The sequence below is a fragment of the Dasypus novemcinctus genome, chromosome 1, assembly GCF_030445035.2.
Source record: "Dasypus novemcinctus isolate mDasNov1 chromosome 1, mDasNov1.1.hap2, whole genome shotgun sequence".
NCBI classification, from domain to species: domain Eukaryota; kingdom Metazoa; phylum Chordata; class Mammalia; order Cingulata; family Dasypodidae; genus Dasypus; species Dasypus novemcinctus.
The window spans coordinates 168,568,498-168,587,327 of NC_080673.1; the positions used below are offsets into that span (position 1 = coordinate 168,568,498).

Here is an 18,830-nt window from a genome sequence, read left to right on the forward strand (position 1 = left end):
TCCATATGATAGAGGGCATATATGAAAAACTCACAGCCAACATTGGACCCAATGGGGAAAGGATGAAAGCTTTCCTTCTAATATGGCAAACAAGACAAGGATGCCCATTCTCCCCATATTCAATATTGTGCTCGAAGTTCTACCTAGAGCAATTAAACAAGAAAATAAAGATATCCAAATAGGAAAAGAGGATGTAAACTCTATTTGCAGATAACATGACCCTATATTTAGAAAATTCTGAAATGTCTATGCAAAGCTACTTGAGCTATTAAGTTCGGCAAAGTGACAGGATACAAGATCAACATGCAAAAATCAATAATGTTTCTGTACACTAGTAATGAGAATCTGAGGAGGAAATTAGGGGAAAAAATTCATTTACAATAGCAACAAAAAGACTCAAATAATTAGGAATCAATTTAACCAAAGATGTACAGGATCTGAGAACTACAAAACAATGTCAGAGAACTACAAAACAACACTAAAAGAAATCAAAGAGTGCCTAAATTAATGGAAAGACATTCTGTGTTAATAGACTGTAAGACCATCATGAAAATGTCAATCCTACTCAAACTGATTTATAGATTCAATGCAGTATCAATCAAAATTCTAAAAGCCTACTTTACAGAAATAGAAAAGGCAATTACCAAATTTATTTGGAAGGGGAAGTGCACTTAAATAGCCAAAGGCATACTGAAAAAGAAGAGTGATGTGGGAGGACTTTCACTGCCTAATCTTGAAACATATTGCAAAGCTACAGTGGTCAAAACAGCATGGTACTGACATAAAGACAGACACATTGATCAGTAGAATAGAATTGAGAGTCCAGAAATACATCCTCGCCTCTAGAGTAAACTTGTTTTGACAAACCACAATAGTCAAAATGTCTTTGTTACCGGGACAAAACAGTTTCTTCAACAAAGAATCAAAGAGAACCCCTATCTCATTCCCTATACAAGAATCAACTCAAAATGGATCAAAGACCTAAATATAAAAGCCAGGACCATTAAACTACCAGATGAAAATGTAGGGAAACATCTTCAAGATCTTGAAGTAGGTGGTGGTTTCTTGGATTTTACACCCAAAGCATGAACTACGAAAGAAAAAAACAGATAAACGGGACCTCGTCAAAATTCAACACATTTGCACCTCAAAGGATTTTGGCCACCCAAAGAAAAGGCAGCCAATGCAATGAGAGAAAATACTTGGAAATCACATATCTGATAAGGGTTTAATATCCATGACATATAAAGAGATGCTACAACTCAACAACTAACAAATGACCAGATTTAAAAGTGGGCAAAAGACTTAGACATTCGTCCAAAGAAGAAATACGAATGGTGAAAAAGCACATGAAATCACTAGGATTATGGAAATGCAAATCTAAGCTAAATGAGGCATCATTTCATACTTACTAGAATGGCCACTACTAAAAATACAGAAAACTGTGTTGGAGAGGATGTGGAGAGATAGGAATGCTTAACCACCAACAGTGGTTGGTGGGAATGTAGAATTGTACAGCCGCTGTGGAGGACTGTTTGGCAGTTCCTAAATAAGTTGCATATAGATTTGCCACATGACCAGCAATACCACTACTACGTATATACACAGAAGAACTTATAACAGTGACACACCAATGTTCATAGTAGTGTTATTCACAATTGCCAAAAGATGGAAACAACCTACGTGCCCATCAACTGATGAATGGATAAACAAACTGATTTATTACAGAATAAGACGGTTTATTATGGAACAATATGGATTATGGAATATTATACAGATGTAAGAAGAAATGAAGTCATAAAGCATATGACAACATGGATGAACCTGTAGGACATTATGTTGAGTGAAGCAAGCCAGACACAAAAAGACAAATACTGCAAACTGTGTTATTATAATATAAATATATTGTGTACAATGAGTTAATAATTAGAATATAGGTCAGAAAATAAAATGATGTTAGAGAATAGAACACTGAGGGTCAAGCTGTACAGAACTGGTAAAAAAGGCTGTTTGTTAATCTTTGGAAAAGAACAGAAAAGATGAAAGCATATTATAGTATTTATAACTAGCAGTGCTATCATAAGGGTATGACAGTGGTTGGTTATATTAAAAGTCATTGATTGAATATTTTGGATGGATTGTATGGTATATAAGTATATCTCAAGAAAACTGCTTTTAAAAAAATTAAATAATTAAAATAAAAGAACACTGGGAGGGGAAGTGGCTGTGGCTCAATCAGATGAGCTCCCTTCTACCATACGGGAGGCCCTCAGTTTGCATCCCAGGGCCTCCTTGTGAAGGCAGGCTCCCTGGCACTCCAAGGAGCGCCACCTGGCCCCAGGCGCCACAGAGAGCTGATTCAGCAAGGTGACGTAACAAAAAGAAGGGAGACAAGCAAGAACACAGAAGAGCCCACAGCAAATGGACAGAGAGAGCAGAGAGCAAGCAAGCTGCAAGGGGGAGGGGAAATAAAATACAGACACAGAATGTACAGCGAATGGACACAGAGAGCAGACAGCATGCAAAAAGCCACAGTGGGGGGGGGGTTAAAAAAAAAAAGAACACTGGGAGCTTTTTGCTTAGTATCAGTTGAGGGACAAGGAGGACACTAAATTTATTGGTAATGGTTTTTTCTATTATACTATAAAAGAGGCAAGCTGAGGGGATAGGGAAATGTATGCTTATTATGTTACTCTTTCTACATTTGGGTAGATTTTCTCAAAACTAAAAAGAAAAACAAAGGAAAAAAAGGAACAACTAGAATTTTCTCCTTTGAGGTTGGTTCTTAGATAAAAGTTTCTGATCTGGTGGCTTTACAGTGAATTATACTGAAATCTCCATGTTGCCCATCCATCAATAGATAGGTGAGCAGTAGGCATGAAAATGTAGAGCCAAGTTGTAAATACCAGTGCTACAGCAAAGTTCTCAGTTCAGAACTCATCTTACTTGCAGTGTCAAAACATATCTACTAGTAACTTTATTCATAAAACCCACCAAGTGGAAGCAGCTCAAGGGTACATCAACAGGGGGATAGATAAACAAAAAACTTTGGTATTAACACAATAGAAAAAAAAGATACAAACTACTGATATTTACAAGAACATGAATAAATCTCAAAACGTTGAGTGAAAGACGCCAGAACTGAAAGAGAAGACGCCAGAACTGAAAGAGAACATAGTGTATGATTCCATTTATAAGAAGTTCCAATAAAGGCAAAACTAATCTATAGCCAAAACAAAACATAGTGGTTGCCTGGGCATGGCAGGAGGGTGGTGTGGGCAAGGCCTGACAGGAAGGGGATATGGGTATAATTCTGGTCTGATAGAGATGCTCTACCATACCAGAGATTTAGGTTATGTGAATGTATGCATTCTCAAAATTCATCAAATGTACACTTAGGATCTGTGCAACCTGCTGTATGTAAATTGTGTCTTAAACAAAATTTGAATTCTAGTTATTGACATGAAAACTAAAGTATTTAGAGATAAAGAATACTGATATCAGAAACTTACTATGAAAGGCATCCTGGGTTACAGAAAATTGAGAAACATGGTGAAAATTCTGTGCAAAGGCTAGTTCCGCTTTGTAAGAATTGACCTCTTTCACATTAAATTCTTCAATGTTTTGAAATTGGTGTTGGGGGGGAGAGAAGCTCCATTGACTAATACATGCCCAAATCATAAAGATACTTCCCTGTTCCATTAAAAACAAATTTGGAAAAAAAAAAAAAAAAAAGGAACATGTACTAAAACAAACAAAAAAAGGAAAATTTGCACTTCCATTGAAACATTTAGTAAAACAGTTTCCATCCACCACAAATACTACATTCCTCTTTCTAGAAGTTTGTGGCAGTTTGGCATTGCTCATGAATCCAAAAATAGATAATGGATTATGTTTGTAAACTGATTTGTTCTTCTGGGCATATTAGACTGTATTAGATTCAGAGGTTTCACTTTTTCTTGATTAAATTATGATTAAGGCTTTGATTCTGCCACATCAGTAGGATGTTGAGTCCTCACCCCCTTGGTGGGTAGGGACTCAGAGAAAACGACATGGCAGAAGAGAGAGTTGGAGTTTTTGATGCTGGAGCCCCAGGAAGCATATAGACATATAGGAGAGGAACACAGAGGAATAGAGATGGCTCCATAGACATGGCAGAGGGGAAGAGAGAGAGCCTGATGGCCTACAGCTCACCTTATGGAGAGAACAGAGCAGCTGACCTTAGGAAGAAACAAGCCCTTGGGAGAGAGATGAGCCTTATACTAGCCTACAGCTGAGACCAAAAGAAGCTGGGACCTCGGAGCCTGAAGAAGGCTGAACCCTCGCAGAGGCTGGTAACCACCTTCCTCCAACACATGGCAACAGACTTTGGTGAGGGAAGTAACTTACTCTTTATGGCCTTGTGACTGTAAGCTTCTACCCCAAATAAATGCCCTTTATAAATGCCAACAGATTTATGGTTCTTTGCATCAGCACCCCTTTGGCTGACTAATACACAGCTATAAATTATTTCAAACCAACCAATTTCCTGTGGAACAAGTCAAACTGCCTGAGGAGTTAGAGAGACAATTGCTAGTGGCACATGTGCATGCACACACACGTGCGCACACACAAACACATAAAAGTAGAAGAGAGAAAAGAAATAGACTAAAAGATGAACTGCAGAATTAAATGAAAACTTAGCCTGGGTGGTCCATCCAAAAGTGAACAGCAAGGGGCACAGAGCTCTCAGGCTAGCTTAAGAGTACAAGGTGGGGAGCGAGGAATGGCCACAAAGAAAATCCAAAGGCAAGACACAAAGACAACATACTGGCATAGAGGGTCTCTGCTAAGGGCCAATGAGGCAAAAATGATGTTAGAAGCTTCATGGGTTCTCATAGCCCAGGAAAGACAATTGCTGAAGCCAACCTGAAAGCAGAAAACAAATGAAGAGAGTTGCTACGTGCGCATCCAAGTAGAAGTCCATCATGGTTAGCAAGAGCTGTAAGCAAGAATGAGAGCAAAAGAGAACATACATCCTGGAGTATTACCACACCATTATAATGTATTCAGCAAGTGTTGGGGGGGAAAGACAATGTGTTTTTGGAAAACTAAGGAATTTAAACATTCTTCACTGATTTTTCTTTAGATTTTTGATCAACAGGTAGTCTTAGGAAATTAAAAACATGTATGGTTGGAAGTTTGATGCTATAATGACTTATTATGAATTGACTCTCATGGAGTTCAAAAGACATAGGGAAAATGACCTCTAGCACTGTATATACAGAATTCTAAACCTGAAGCTCTTCAAAATGAGAGATTTGCAGGTAGCCCTAGCCTGTGACAGAGCACTCCACAGGAAGAAAAGTCAAACAAAGCTGTGGACAGTACTGAATGCTAGGCCCACTCTGTTATTCTATTACGCAAAATGGAATTTATTGGAGTTCTATGTCTAAATAATATCTGATTTGTCAATAATGCTATCTTACATCCACATAGCATTTATATTAGAAGCACTTTCAGGCACCTTATGTAATTCTGAAGGCTACTACAGAAGGTTATTCCCGCTGTAAAGGGTGAAGCTGAGGTGACAGAGACTGGCTCCCCGCAGGTCTCTTGGCTGGTGGTAGCAATGTCCTTGGTGCTCTAAGCTATATTTGTAACAAATGTAAATTAAACACAGGGGCAAAAGGTTTCAGAGCTTCATAAAATCCTCAAGACCCTACAGAATTTCATGGTAAAAATTATGAGAAGAGAGAAAAATGCCATACCTGCTTTATCTCCCCAATATGGATGTGATCTTTTTGTTTCTCTTCATATATACATCTCAGGAAAGAAATAATCAATTCATTCTCTCGCTGCTCATTTCTTGGTCTCAATTTCTTAAAAAAAAAAATTAAAAGCAGACTATATTATATTTATTTTTGTGAACCAAACTGCTGAACCACTTCCTTGGAAATTACCAACAGCTTTCAACCATCCACTAATCCATGCTTTTACACAATCACCTCACTAGGGGGCATCGAAAATCCTAGAAGTGTAGAAATTTTAAGAAAATGGGGCCAGTGGGCAAGATTTAGTTTCTCATCTCTGATATCCTTATGCCTAAAATAAATATTTAACATCAGATAGAGGCAAAGTATAAAAGTTTAATAAATAATTTGAAAACAGAAAAAAAGAATAAAATCTGTGTAAACACCTAAAGTCAAGAGCCAGAAGACTACATGTTTATAAAACTCTCATAGTTAGGAACCTGGAAAGAAAGACACCAGCTGGATCAGGGCCATGATTCTAGTGTAAACGTGGTAGCCATGACGAGCTTTGTAGATGCCCCACAGGATGGGCATTTCATACTATGCTTTTCAATTTTTCTTGTCCTTTTTTAAATTTTCTCCATACTTTTTTTTTACCCAGACAGGGCAATGACAAAGCACACTGGACTAGAAATCAAGTCATCTAGGTTCTATTAATAGTTGCTATCTAAAAATGTGACCAAAGGCTTTCATTTAATCTTAATTTCCTCATCTGTTAAAAATAGGATTATGCATGAATTACACTCCAAGGTCTCCTCCAACTCCCAAATTCTTTGGATTTCAAATATCAGAGTCACTTTTTAAAATACCACCTAATTTAATGTATTATTTTCTCTTATTATGAAGAAAACAAAACTGAATGACTTTGGAGATACAGAAAGCTTCTAGTCTATAAACTTTGGAAATGTATGTTCATTCTTGATAATCACACATTTCCCCTACTCCTCCAGAGAATCTGAGTCTTGGTTAATGCCACTCTTGGAAAACTGCTTTCCCAACTAAAGAACAAAAAATGGTCTACCCTTTGTGTCACAGGCATTAGAAGAAAAGGTAACACTAACACTAACTCAGACCTCTGACATTCCCTTTCTTAAAGAAAAAGACCACTTAAAAAGCAATGCTGCATAAATATTTTTACAAAGAAGGGGGAAATAAAAATAAAATTAAAAACAAAAAAGCTATGTTGCTCCTGGTCCTTAAGGAATAGAGAACAAATGATTGGAAAGAGTTGTTTTCATTGAGGACTTCATGTCCTTTCAAATTTTTATTTAAGGAGTAAACACTTTAGAAGCTAGAACAAAGGTTCTTAATCTAGATTTCAGGCAATGAACACTGACCTAATAAAATTTTGTACGTTATATGCAACAAATGGATTTTTCCAGATAAAAACCTTTTATCGAATCCTCAAAACAGGAAAGGAACAGTCAAGGTTTCCTGTATCTTCCATTAAACCTCTGTGTTACCTTCACAAGAAAATATGTAAAATGGTTGGAGACAAACTTCATGATAGCTTATTTCAAAATATCAAAAAGTAGCTATAGCCAGTAATATAGTAATAAGAGAGGAGCATTATTAATGCATTTTTCTTCTGAAAAGATATGACAAAAACTACTTAAATAGGCAGACAATGAGACAACTGACAAAATGTACTACAACAGATTCTTCTCTTTAAAAATTGATGCCAAGAACAAGAGACTGCCACAAAGCCCATTAAACATCATAGTGGGAAAGTCACTAAAGAAGAGAAATAAACATTTATGGGTTTCATACAAGGTCAAGAAATAAATCCTTAAACATTTTTACAATATAATTAAAGGCTATCCTTCCATAGAGTTCAAAAGAGTAGCAAGGTGTCATCTCCCTAAGATCCCCATGTAACTCCAATATCCTCCACAGTGGTAAATCATCATTTCTTAAAGATAATTTAATTTTATAAGCATTTATTACTCATTATACTCCCCAGAGAAATAACTCTGAGGAATACAATGAAAAATCAAGTTGGGAGACATAATTCTGCAGTTAGAAATAAACTGCAGTTAGAAATAAATTTACTTGTTCAAAATTAATCTACCATGTCAGAATTCAGGATGGCAGTTAACTGGGGACATTTATGACTAAGGGGCATGAGGAGGGCATCTGGGAAAGCTAGAAATACTATATTTCTTAATCTTAGTGCTGGCTACAGTTTTATTCTCCCCATAAGATTTCACTGAAATATGCACCATTGATTTGTGTACTTTTTTGTATGCATGCTACACATGAACCTTTAAAAAGAAAACTACAAAAAATTACCTGTTATGTAACAAAACCAATTTTGTTATGGTTCTTAACCTCATTTTCATGAGGAGCTGATAAACTTGTTGTAAAGGCAACTGAAAAAGGAATTTCAGACCCTACCTGATCAATTCCACTGACATCTTTTTGTAAAATTATAACATCTCAGAATATTAAAATCATATAAAATCCAACTGTTGATACACATTCTTCACAAAGAAAAAAAGGCTCTTCTGCTCATTAACTTAAAAAAAAAAACTTGTGAAAACTCATGTTATTCAAATGCCTATCAAATACAAATTCCTTCCTCATTATTTAATTAAATCATTCCCTGAAGTACACTCATTTGGGTTACAAGCATCCGACTCGCGGCGTTTTATCTAGCAGCCCTACTGCAGCATGAAAGCACTGCTTCATACTGACAAAGCCCAACCTGGATTTGGCACAACTGGCCAGGAACAAACCAGTATGAGAAGAAAACTAACCTCATGGTGTTCATCTTCACATATGTGCAGTTACATATGTTCTAAAATGTCAAAAAATAATTTTTTATAAAAGGGGGGCAGCTCTGCAGTGTCGTGAGTCTTCTTAGCCAAATGGGTAATAAGGCCATCTGGCACTAAGCACCCTCTCAGAGTGTTCAAAGCCTGCTTGATAACAGCAATGATAATCTCCAGCATCATGAACACACCTATTATCATCTTCTTTTGCTTATGGTTTTGTTTGGGTTGCCTTTTTAAAATATATTATTTGTTTACATAAACACTATAATAGGTATAGTTTAATAGCTATGTAAGTAATTATATACCATTAATTTCAGTAGTAATTACATTTGAATTATGAAAATTTTGCCCTTGGAAGTGTTTTTCAGAAACAAATGATCTTCTAGGATAGGCTGTACAAAGGAAAATATTCACTGTTTTGTTTATAAGAGGATGCCTGATGCCACAAAGCTGCCTTTTTATTAATAACCTTTTTGAAAATGCTTAATTTCCAGAAATATTAGCAGGCAGTGCTATTCAAAAAGAAACCAATTTCTTGGTTTATAAAATTTTTATAAAAACTAAGAATGGTCATTGAAGAAATAATTCAATAAAACTATCAGTAGAGCTTTCAGAAGAAAAGGTCCATGTCAAATGTGTATCATTTGGGGAGCAGACATAGCTCAATGGTTGAGCACGTGCTTCCCATGTACAAGGTCCTGGGTTCAATCCCCAGTATTTCCTAAAAAAAAAAAGTATATAATTCAAGAAAGAGTTACATGGTAAGGGAAGGGAAAGTATAACTAGTTTTTCAAACCTAATAAACAATATAATATCCCTTTGGCGTTTAGACCAACTGAAAATTTATAGACTTCTAAAAAACACAAAGAGGCTCCAGGGTATTAACTGAATGTATTTTTCATGGCATATCTAGACAGCTTTTTCTTCCCTCAGCAGGCCTTTTCTATTTTTTTTCCTCTCATGTTTCTTTGTCACAATGTATTGGGTATCTAAAAACATGCACGGGTCAAAGACAATCTCAGAATCACATCTCATTGTTGAAAAAAATATTTTGTTGTATATTATCTATACTAATTCATTGCACTGTTTTAGGGAAAGCTACAAAGTCCTGTCTAAATAAAAAGAGAAAACTCTTTTTAAGGAAGATATCAAAATCACTTGGTATCAATATAGCAGCAAGTGGGTCGGTATTAGATTAAAAGGCCTAGGCTTCAACTGTAAATGGATTAAAAATCAGAAGCAAATCCTCTGTACATTTCTGAATTCCAAGGACAAAGCACATTAAATTTGTCTAAGATTATGGTGTACTTAGAACTCTAAAGATCCTTCGAAAGAAAAAAGTAATGTATCTCTGGTTGATCAGAAGAAAACAAGAAAATTTAAAACCAATGGTAGAGAGAAGGAAAAACATGCAAATTACCCTTTTGGCTATTGGTGAATAAATTTTTTTCCTATGCTTTCTTTCTACAAACTTAAACTAATTCCATTGTAGAAGGGAAATAAGGGAACAAGAGAACTCTAAGATGATTAAAAAGAAAACCACAATCTAATATTTTCATTAGCAGAAAACAGATTGTGGCTCCCATCATACCACCTCTACCCCAAAAGGGAGGAAGGGTTCACAACTCAGAGTCACTAGCCTTGTCTTGTTCAGTGCCCTCTCTATTTGCAGAACCCCTGCTCTTCCCCACCCCACTCCCAAAAAAGAGATATCTATTCTTTGCTCTGATGTGCTGTCCCTAGCAAAGTGACAGAAAACCATAGAAAGTTCCCCTCGGCTACGGCAGACATGAAAATTTTTATTGACTCAATAAAGATTCATAATGAACAGAGAAGAGGCATGCCAACACACATGGCATGGTTTCCCTGAGTTACACCGCATCTAAATGCAAGGCCAGGAGTTAGTTTCCAGGTATAAATGCAGAAAGCTGGTAAGTTTGGGTTTTTTTGTGTATTTTGTTGTTGTTGGTTTGACATTTATAGGATGCTAAGTGATTGTATGACCTAAATTTATTTTCGAAACCAAAACAAAAGAGGGCAGGGGGACTAATTAGGTTCAATTTCACATGCAAAACATCATCTCATTCTACTTCCACATGGAGGGCTGAGTAAATTGAAATCGGAGTGGCGAAGGGACTGGCAGAGGTTTCCATCAAGCAGAGGAGCACATGTGGACCAGGAGTCCAGGTCTCTGGGGTCCCAGATCATGGCCCTTCCACTAGATAATTTTCTTTTCCTTGTTCTAAAATATTTCTTTCAAACTTTTAAGGGATAAGCATCCACGTTGTAGTCACTTTCACCATGACAACTGAGACCTCTGAACCTGCAACTTCTGTCCTGGCCCCTCTATAGGGACTGTTAAAGGTTACAGTAAGAGGAGCTCCGTTCCATGTCCCCAGAGTTGTGACAGCACCAGTTTTCTGGTTTTCACAGGTAAGCTGCCTCCCTTTTCTTCCCCTCTAGAAACTGAAAACCAGTACTGTACCTGAACCTCCTCAAAAATAGTTGCTTGTTCCTGATTGGTTAACGTTGTCAGGTGTTTCTGCAATTCAAGTTTGGTTTTGGAAGTATTCATTCCTATTAAGAGAAAAGAAGGACATGAAAAAGCTTTATGTAAACATTATGAGGCAGAGTTAACACCCTTCCATACGCACTCCCTATACAGTGTTACCCACATGACATCTCCACACTGCCTCTCAATTTGCTCCAGGTCTTTGAGGTTTCATAGAAAATCTAATCAATAATAATGATGATGACAATGAGTAACATTTTTTAACCAAGTCCTTAGTGCAAGGCACTGTCTTAAACATTGGGCCTGCATCATTTCATTTAATTTGCAAAACAACCTGTTGAAATGGGTTCTATTATCCCCATTTTACAGTTACATAATTTCCAAAAGACCATCAACTTTTGTGGTTCCAAATTACTTTCTTCACCACCATTCTGTGTTTAAATCACCTCATCACAATGGGAACATGGCCCTCAGAAAATGATAAATTCTCATGAGATATTTTTATGAAAACCTAACAACTTTTTCTTACAGAAAAATCTAACTACCAGTCAGTTTGAAAATTAACCAACACTTTTCTCTTACACATTAGGTTTCTGTCACATAAAATGGATTCAAATGGCTAATGATTTTCCTTTTACCTCCACATGCTTAAGTCTTAGAACCACTTAATTATAGCATGACAAAGGGTTTTTGAGAAAACATTATGAAAAGTAAGTCATTATGTAAGAATTTTAGAGCCTGCTAAAACCTGTTATTTTAAAGAGTTGCTTCTCCATGCAAATATGGTTCAGAGGGTTTTGTCTTTTCTTGTTGTCCAGAGAGAAATGTTACACAAGATAATAAGGTTTAGAATGAAAGAATGTGCTGACCCAATTGCTCATGAAAAACTGCTGCTGGTTACTTATATTCCACTGGCAGCCTGACTCTCATCTGCTGCCATTCCCTTCTCCTCACCCAAGACAGTGAGCTGCTGGACAGAAGCTTGGCAAAGGCTTTGAGCTGGAGAACAGTGATTGTGCCAGTGTCAGGGTGGCCACAAGGAGAACAGGGATGCCTGCTGAGATCAGAGGTGCCAGGGGCCCCAGGAGAGAGGCAGTAGCTTGTTTGTACAAAACAAGATTGCTGAGGTCCAGAGAAGCAACACAACTTGTCAAAGGCTGGGAGGCCAACAGGCAGTCAGCCTGCCCCAGTCAATGCAGCCCCCACTCACTGCAGCTGAAGAAGGACTCGACACCCACCTAAGAGGGAAGCCTGAGGAGGGGGCTACTGCCCCTATACAAACCATGGCAGCTATCTTGTCTTCGAGGAAGTTGTTGTTCTTCCTTTTTTTTTTAAAACCAAAAAAATTATATTATAAGAGGCCACCTTAAAAACAACTAGTATTTCTGAAGGAATTGCTATGCCACTTTGCACAACACAACTTATACACATTATGGCATTTAATCCTCAAAATAATCCTGAGAAGGGGGGCACTATTTTTAGTATCCCTAATTTACAGATGAAGAAACTGAGGCAGAGTGAAGTCAAGTATTTTGTCTTTGGCCACCAGTTACATAAGGGACAGAATTAGAATCTGAGCCCTGGTCTGCCTGCCTCCAGAGATCAAACCCTAAGCCTCTCCACGACCTCCTTTTACCAGGGCAGTCAAGTCAGGAGGCTTCAAAACAAATGTTAAAATCAGAGGTGAGTTAAAGCACAGCAAATTCAGATGGGCTGTTGTCGGAACACAATTGAAAATTACTCTTCTGGAAAGCTGTCAGGTCATACAAGCCCAGGTAACAGATACAAGACTTTGCTGTTTACTTAAATGCTGAATCGAAATAGTGTTTAAATCTAAGAAAATAAACAATAATCATCAAGTAAAAATCCCTCCCACTTATGGCAGATGACCCTGCCACAGTCTATGCACCATATTTTGGAAATAGTGAATTGTTTGATGATATATTCAAAGGCAGGGGGAAAAAATCCAAGCTCTACAAAGAGTTAGACTAATTACACACTTCTAAAAATCTTAGGTGAAATCATGAAAGAGAGACTATTCTCCATATTGAGCAGTGTCATCCTTGCCTTCAGGATGCTTCAATTGTTAGGTCCTCCCTGCCCCATCTCAAAGAAAGGATGTCCCACCCAGGTCTGAGAGCCTCCCTCTTCACCACTTGTTTACCCAGCACCTTCCACATGGCTTCCAACTTGAGCCATTCAGTAGCTGGTTTCTGTAGCAAGGTAGCTGATGACACCCACTCAGTGGCCCCATGTGATGCCGAAAGGGTTATGGGGCAACAAAGGCAAGGGGCAAAGGAGAAAAAGATAAACAGACTCAAATTCCCAACCTCCAATCCCTCCCAAATGGCACTATTAGTGAGGCCACTTCACACTGCTGGGTTCTCAAACAGGCTCTTACTCGAGGGAGCGCTAATGAACAAGGCATAGCTTTGCCAGAGGAAAACTCACTCTGAGAGCAAATGGAAATCTCGATTCAAAATTTTTTATTTTAGTGAAAATATAATTTATCCTAATAATTCCCAAAAACATCCTCGGAAGTACGCAAAATAACATAAAAGCTACTCATTAGAAACAGCAGTTGTATATAATTCAAAATTAGAATTGAGTATAGCTGCACCTTTCACATGTGATCAATACATTGATCAGTACACTGAGTGGAGAAAGTGGCTAGCCTAATCAATATAGACAGTGTATTTATTCTATTTTATAGATTTGGAGACATAATTGGACTATATTACTGATTAAGAAAACAGCCCGTAAGTTTTTCTTTTTGTAGCCATGCCTCTGGGGCTTGCCACAGTTTATAGAGTTCTTGGTCGGAACATAGTTTCCTGTCAGAACTGCTCCTATGGGAGCAAATGAGTTTTAATAAACCACTTTACAATACTTACTAGGAATACAGTATAACCAAAAGCAAGGGCAGCCTCTACAACTGTTCAATAAATAATTAGCATCTCCTCTAAGAATTCCTTTAACCATGTGCCATCTATACTTTTGGAAATGCTTCCCATCATGTAGGCAAAACAATTTATTGTGTGCTGAAGTTATTCATGAGCCCTAAGTTTTTGTTTCTTCAGTTTCTTCTGGGATATCTTTTTCTTCTGTGCAACCTCCTCTTCTGGTTTAGGAACAATTTGTTCTTTTTCCATAAGGATCATCTCAGTATGGCAGGGGGAGCTCATGTATGGGTTAGTCCAACCATGAGCTCTGTAAGTATGCTGGTTCATCTTGGGGGCTTTGTTCACCTGAATGTGCTCAATGCCCAGAGAATCTACCACTAAACCCTTAAGTTCAGCCTTACTTTCTGCATTTTAAGCATTTGCAACAAAAATTCAGCACTCTTTTTGGGCCACCAACCCTGTATCCAGCCCCACTGTTTGGCTTGGGTGTACCTACCAATGCCACCATTGTAACAATGGAATGATGTACATTGCTTCTATAAGGTGACATTTTTCACATACTAGGTGGTTTTTCAAATATGCATACCCTTGATGGCCTGGGCAGTTTCTTGGGTTTTCTTAAAGTGAACATGAAAATTTGCACCTCTTGATTTGTATAATTTTGTGGGGTTTTCTGGGTCAAGGGAACAGCAAACCATTTTCAGAGATCATCTCAGGTGACATACAGGAAGATGTACTGTTTTTAATGGATGCTTTAAAATTTAGCATAGTTTGTTCCTTTGGGTGGATTTCATCAGGTAAAAAGATGAATTAAATGATTCATTCCAAAACTGCAGCAGCAAAATCCTTACCCTGACTAAATCTTTTAGCTACAACTTTTTGAAAACCAAACCAAAGAAAGATTTATCAAGTGGAACTCTGGAAGCATTCCAGTCCCTGCAAATCCTGATCTGCTTTATCATCAAAACCAAAGTCACTGTTGGCTTCTTAAAAAGCTCTTAAGGGATGTTTCTGTCATCGTTTACCTTATCTTGACAACCACTAGGGAAAGGGTTAGTGATCGTCTCCGTTGGAAGCTATTTCTAGTTAAAGCAAAAGTTTTCTGGTTCCCAGCTATATTTTGTATAATGTCAGCAAATAGTAACAACTAGGAAAACAAACAAAAAAATTAATCATTTTGATTCATTTTAAAGAGCACTGTAATGCCAGTAACTGAACTTCCTCAGACCTTAGAATGATGCTTGTCAATTTATCACATTGAAAAAGGAAAATCAGATCTAAACAGCAATAGTTTTTCTTTATATTATTATAGTTCATAAGTATTCTAGATATAGAGAAAATTATAAAATCTTTTTTCTTTCCACAAGAACTTAAGTCATATGAACCCCCAAAACCATTAAAAACATTTCAGAAATCCTATCATAAGTGGAACAAGATGCAAAACCAAGAAAAAAGATATAAACCCTGTCATCTCCTGGATTCCCTCTGATGAGCATCACTGCCCTCTTTCATTCTGACCTCTGTTTTGTCCTTCACCCTTGGCCCATCCCTGCAGTCACAGAGATTTCTCTCCTCCCACCCAAGGCAAATTCCTCCACCACTGCTCTGAGGTACCACTATCATTCCACTCGGATAAGTCTGTCCCCTTGGGCTCTGAATTTGCTCAACTCTCTCCAATTCTAAAAAGTAGCTAGAATTTTCCCCAGCATGGCCTTCTCTTGGAAGGCAAGTTCCATGAGAAGTAACAGCTAGAACTTTACCAGCAGAGGCTGAATCCCTGGTTCACCACAGACTCTAATCCTCAGTTTACTATCTGTAAAATGTACACACAATGCAAAAAAAAAAGTCCCTCTTCCTCCCAGAAATGTGGTAAGGGTTAAATGTACATGTTAAATAAAGCACTTAGCACAATGCCTGGTAAATTTTAAGGATTCAATAAATATTGATTGCAAATAACATTTTATTATAATTTATTCCTAAAGCAAATTTCCAGACACCATCACCAATACTACCAGTCACCACTTCTTTTATTCCTTTCTGTTTGCTCAAGTTTACCCTTCACTCCATTAAGATTGTCCTAGGAGAGGTTACGCATGACCTCCTAATTTTTGAAACCCAGTCAAATTCTTCAGCTCTTATCTTACCAGATCTCTTCACAGAGGCCAATATGGCAGAACACTCTCCCAACCATGGAAAAGGCTACACAACTGGTTTTGTTACTTCTGTTTCCCTAATTCCTTCTTGACCCTCAGAGTAGTCTGGTGGGGAGATGGTGGAAGTCGGTAAGGATTTTTATCTTTTTATCCCCAGCACAATGCCTGATGTACAAAAGATACCCACTGCATCCTGTAAGATTCAATAGCTACTATGCCCCACAGTCTATGCTAGCATATCATCTAGAGTTTTCTCATGACCTTTAACTCCCAAGGTTTTGAAGCTGGAAAGGGGTCCACGACTCACCCTCTATCTTTTCACAGAGCTTGTGCAGGCACTGCACAGGACACCCCTCACACAGCTGAGCCGGCATCTTAGAAGTCTGCTGCACGGCCGCCACCGTGAAGGCCTGTTTCAGGGTCATCATAATTTCATCAACCTAATAAAGAGAAGAAAAACTGTAGCCAGCCAAAAGAGATGTAATATTAGCTGGGCTTAAAATGTGGTGTATCCATACAATGGGGTGTTGCTCAGTTGTAAAGAGGAAGTCCTTATAACATGCATGAATGAAATAAGTCAGACAGATACTGTCTGTTTCAACTTAAATGAAATGTCTAGAATCTGTAAATACATTAAGACAGAAGGTAGAATACAGGTGGGGAGAAGGAGACAGGGAATTAATGTATAATGGGTATAGGGTTTCTGCTGAGATGGGAAGTTCTGGTAATGGATGGTGATGAAGGTATCCCCAATACTGTGAAAGTGATTAATCTCACTAAAAGATATCCTTGGGAGTGGTTAAATGGGAAAGTTCACATTGTATATGTTTCCACATTTAGAAAGAGCAACTATAGAGACAATGACAATTAAATGCAATAAATTTTCCTGAACTGGATCCAACAATGGAGGAGAAAAGGCCCAAAAGGACATTATTGGGACATATGGAAAAATGAGAATAAAGACCTCAAGCTTTGTATCAAGGTTAAATTTCTCAAACTTGGTAACGGTACTTAAGGTGGTTACATGAGTGAACATCCTTGCGCATTGGAAATATACATGGAGGTATTATGTGTTCAAGGAAAATGATGTATACAGTGTACTCAAGGTTTAGAAAATTGATTGACAGACAGATGGACTGACAAATTATTTGACAGAATGATACAGCCAATGCAGTGAAATATTAAAATTGGTAGATCTGGGTATTGAAAGATAATGTTGGAGTTCTCTGTATGGGATTTATAATACTTTTGAAATTGCAATTATTTCAATTTTTTAAAGTTTTTTAAAAATTAACTGGGCTGAGATTTGAAGGCTCTGAGGAAAGACTTTAATAATATCTTTGAGATTTTTCTGAATTATTAATCACAGGTTGGCAGATGATAACCATAACAATTGCCAGGATTGTAGTGTGAGAAATACTATCCAGATGCTCAAATCTTTTAAAGGAAATTAGGCAAAAAATTAAAAACACAATTTAAATTCTGAGTGAAAAATCAAATTTCTCTGTCTAAAGTCCCAAATGAAATTTTTAAATGCTAGACTAGAGAGAAAGTGGGAAGGTTCTCCAGAAATAACGAAAATTAAAAACAGGTACCCAAATATGTCTCAGATGTATACTACTAACTAGTTATTAAATAGTCATAAATGAATGCTTGAAGATGAACAGTAATATATAAGTGAGATTATATGACTTTGTTAAGAGGAAAAATAGTGAGTTGGGAATTCCTTATAAATAGGAGACAAGGAATTATTAATCCTCTCTTACCAGAGCTTCATTTGTGCACTGAAACACATAACAGATGAAATGAAAGCCTCCACCTCCCGAGGACTCTCGGCAGATAAACCCAAAGTGATCCACATGTCTAATGCCCTGTTGAAGGCAATGGAAAAAGAGAACAGAACATCGTTATTCAGAAGAAGCACTATTTCTAGAAATGCAACTTCAGATTTATACACAATTTTAAAGAGCATAAAAAAGTAACCCTTCTCTACAATATTTTAAAATTAAAAAGTAAGACCAGCATCACTCAAAGATGATAAAGAGTAACATCATTCTCAGAAATCTTACTTTGAGTACAGTCACAAGAGATCTTAGTTAATTCTGGAATACTGGAGTTTTTAACACTCATCCTAGTATTAAAAGTGGAGAAAGACTGACACTGAAAAATCAGAACTTTTCTTAGGTATTAAAGAATTAAAACAATTTGGAGAATCAAAGGCAGAGCCAGAGATTAATGAAGAAACAACCATACACACACACACACACAATACATGCACACAAATGTATTGCACACATGTGCACACACAGTTGCACATGCATCCAGAATCGAAGGTTAAAAAAAATACTGAAAAACATATTCATACTCTTAAAAATAAATGGTAGGGGAGCAGATGTAGCTCAAGTGGTTGAGTGCCAGCTTCCCACATAAGAGGTCCTGGGTTCCCAAGTGCTACATAAAAACAAACAAAAGAAACAACTCTCATTGGGGAATGGATACAGCTCGGTGGTTGAGGGCCTGCTTCCCATGTATGAGGTCCTGGGTTCATTTCCTAGTACCTCCTAAAAAAAAAAAGTAAACACTGAAGTAAACCAGTATAAAGAACAAGTCAAAGATTATATACACTCAGAGTAGAGGAGGTTTTAGACATAAAACATTAAGGCCAAGTCTCTCCTATAGTTTTCTTTCTTTTT

General features: G+C 37.3%; 1 protein-coding gene across 16 annotated transcripts in view; it reads right to left on the reverse strand.

The window, feature by feature from the left end:
* Positions 1-18,830, reverse strand: part of TBC1D1 (TBC1 domain family member 1) — a 264,667-nt gene that overhangs the window by 122,780 nt on the left and 123,057 nt on the right. For all 16 annotated transcript variants that reach the window (XR_011649485.1, XR_009186413.2, XM_058299692.2 and 13 more), the window contains 4 exons: positions 17,904-18,008; positions 16,445-16,577; positions 11,055-11,146; positions 5,751-5,861 (listed from right to left, as the gene is read on the reverse strand). Coding sequence is in view for 14 of the 16 variants with exons in the window: in XM_058299692.2 (XP_058155675.1) it covers positions 5,751-5,861; positions 11,055-11,146; positions 16,445-16,577; positions 17,904-18,008 (441 nt within the window). In the remaining 2 variants the exon portion in view is untranslated. The remainder of the gene's footprint in view (positions 1-5,750; positions 5,862-11,054; positions 11,147-16,444; positions 16,578-17,903; positions 18,009-18,830) is intronic.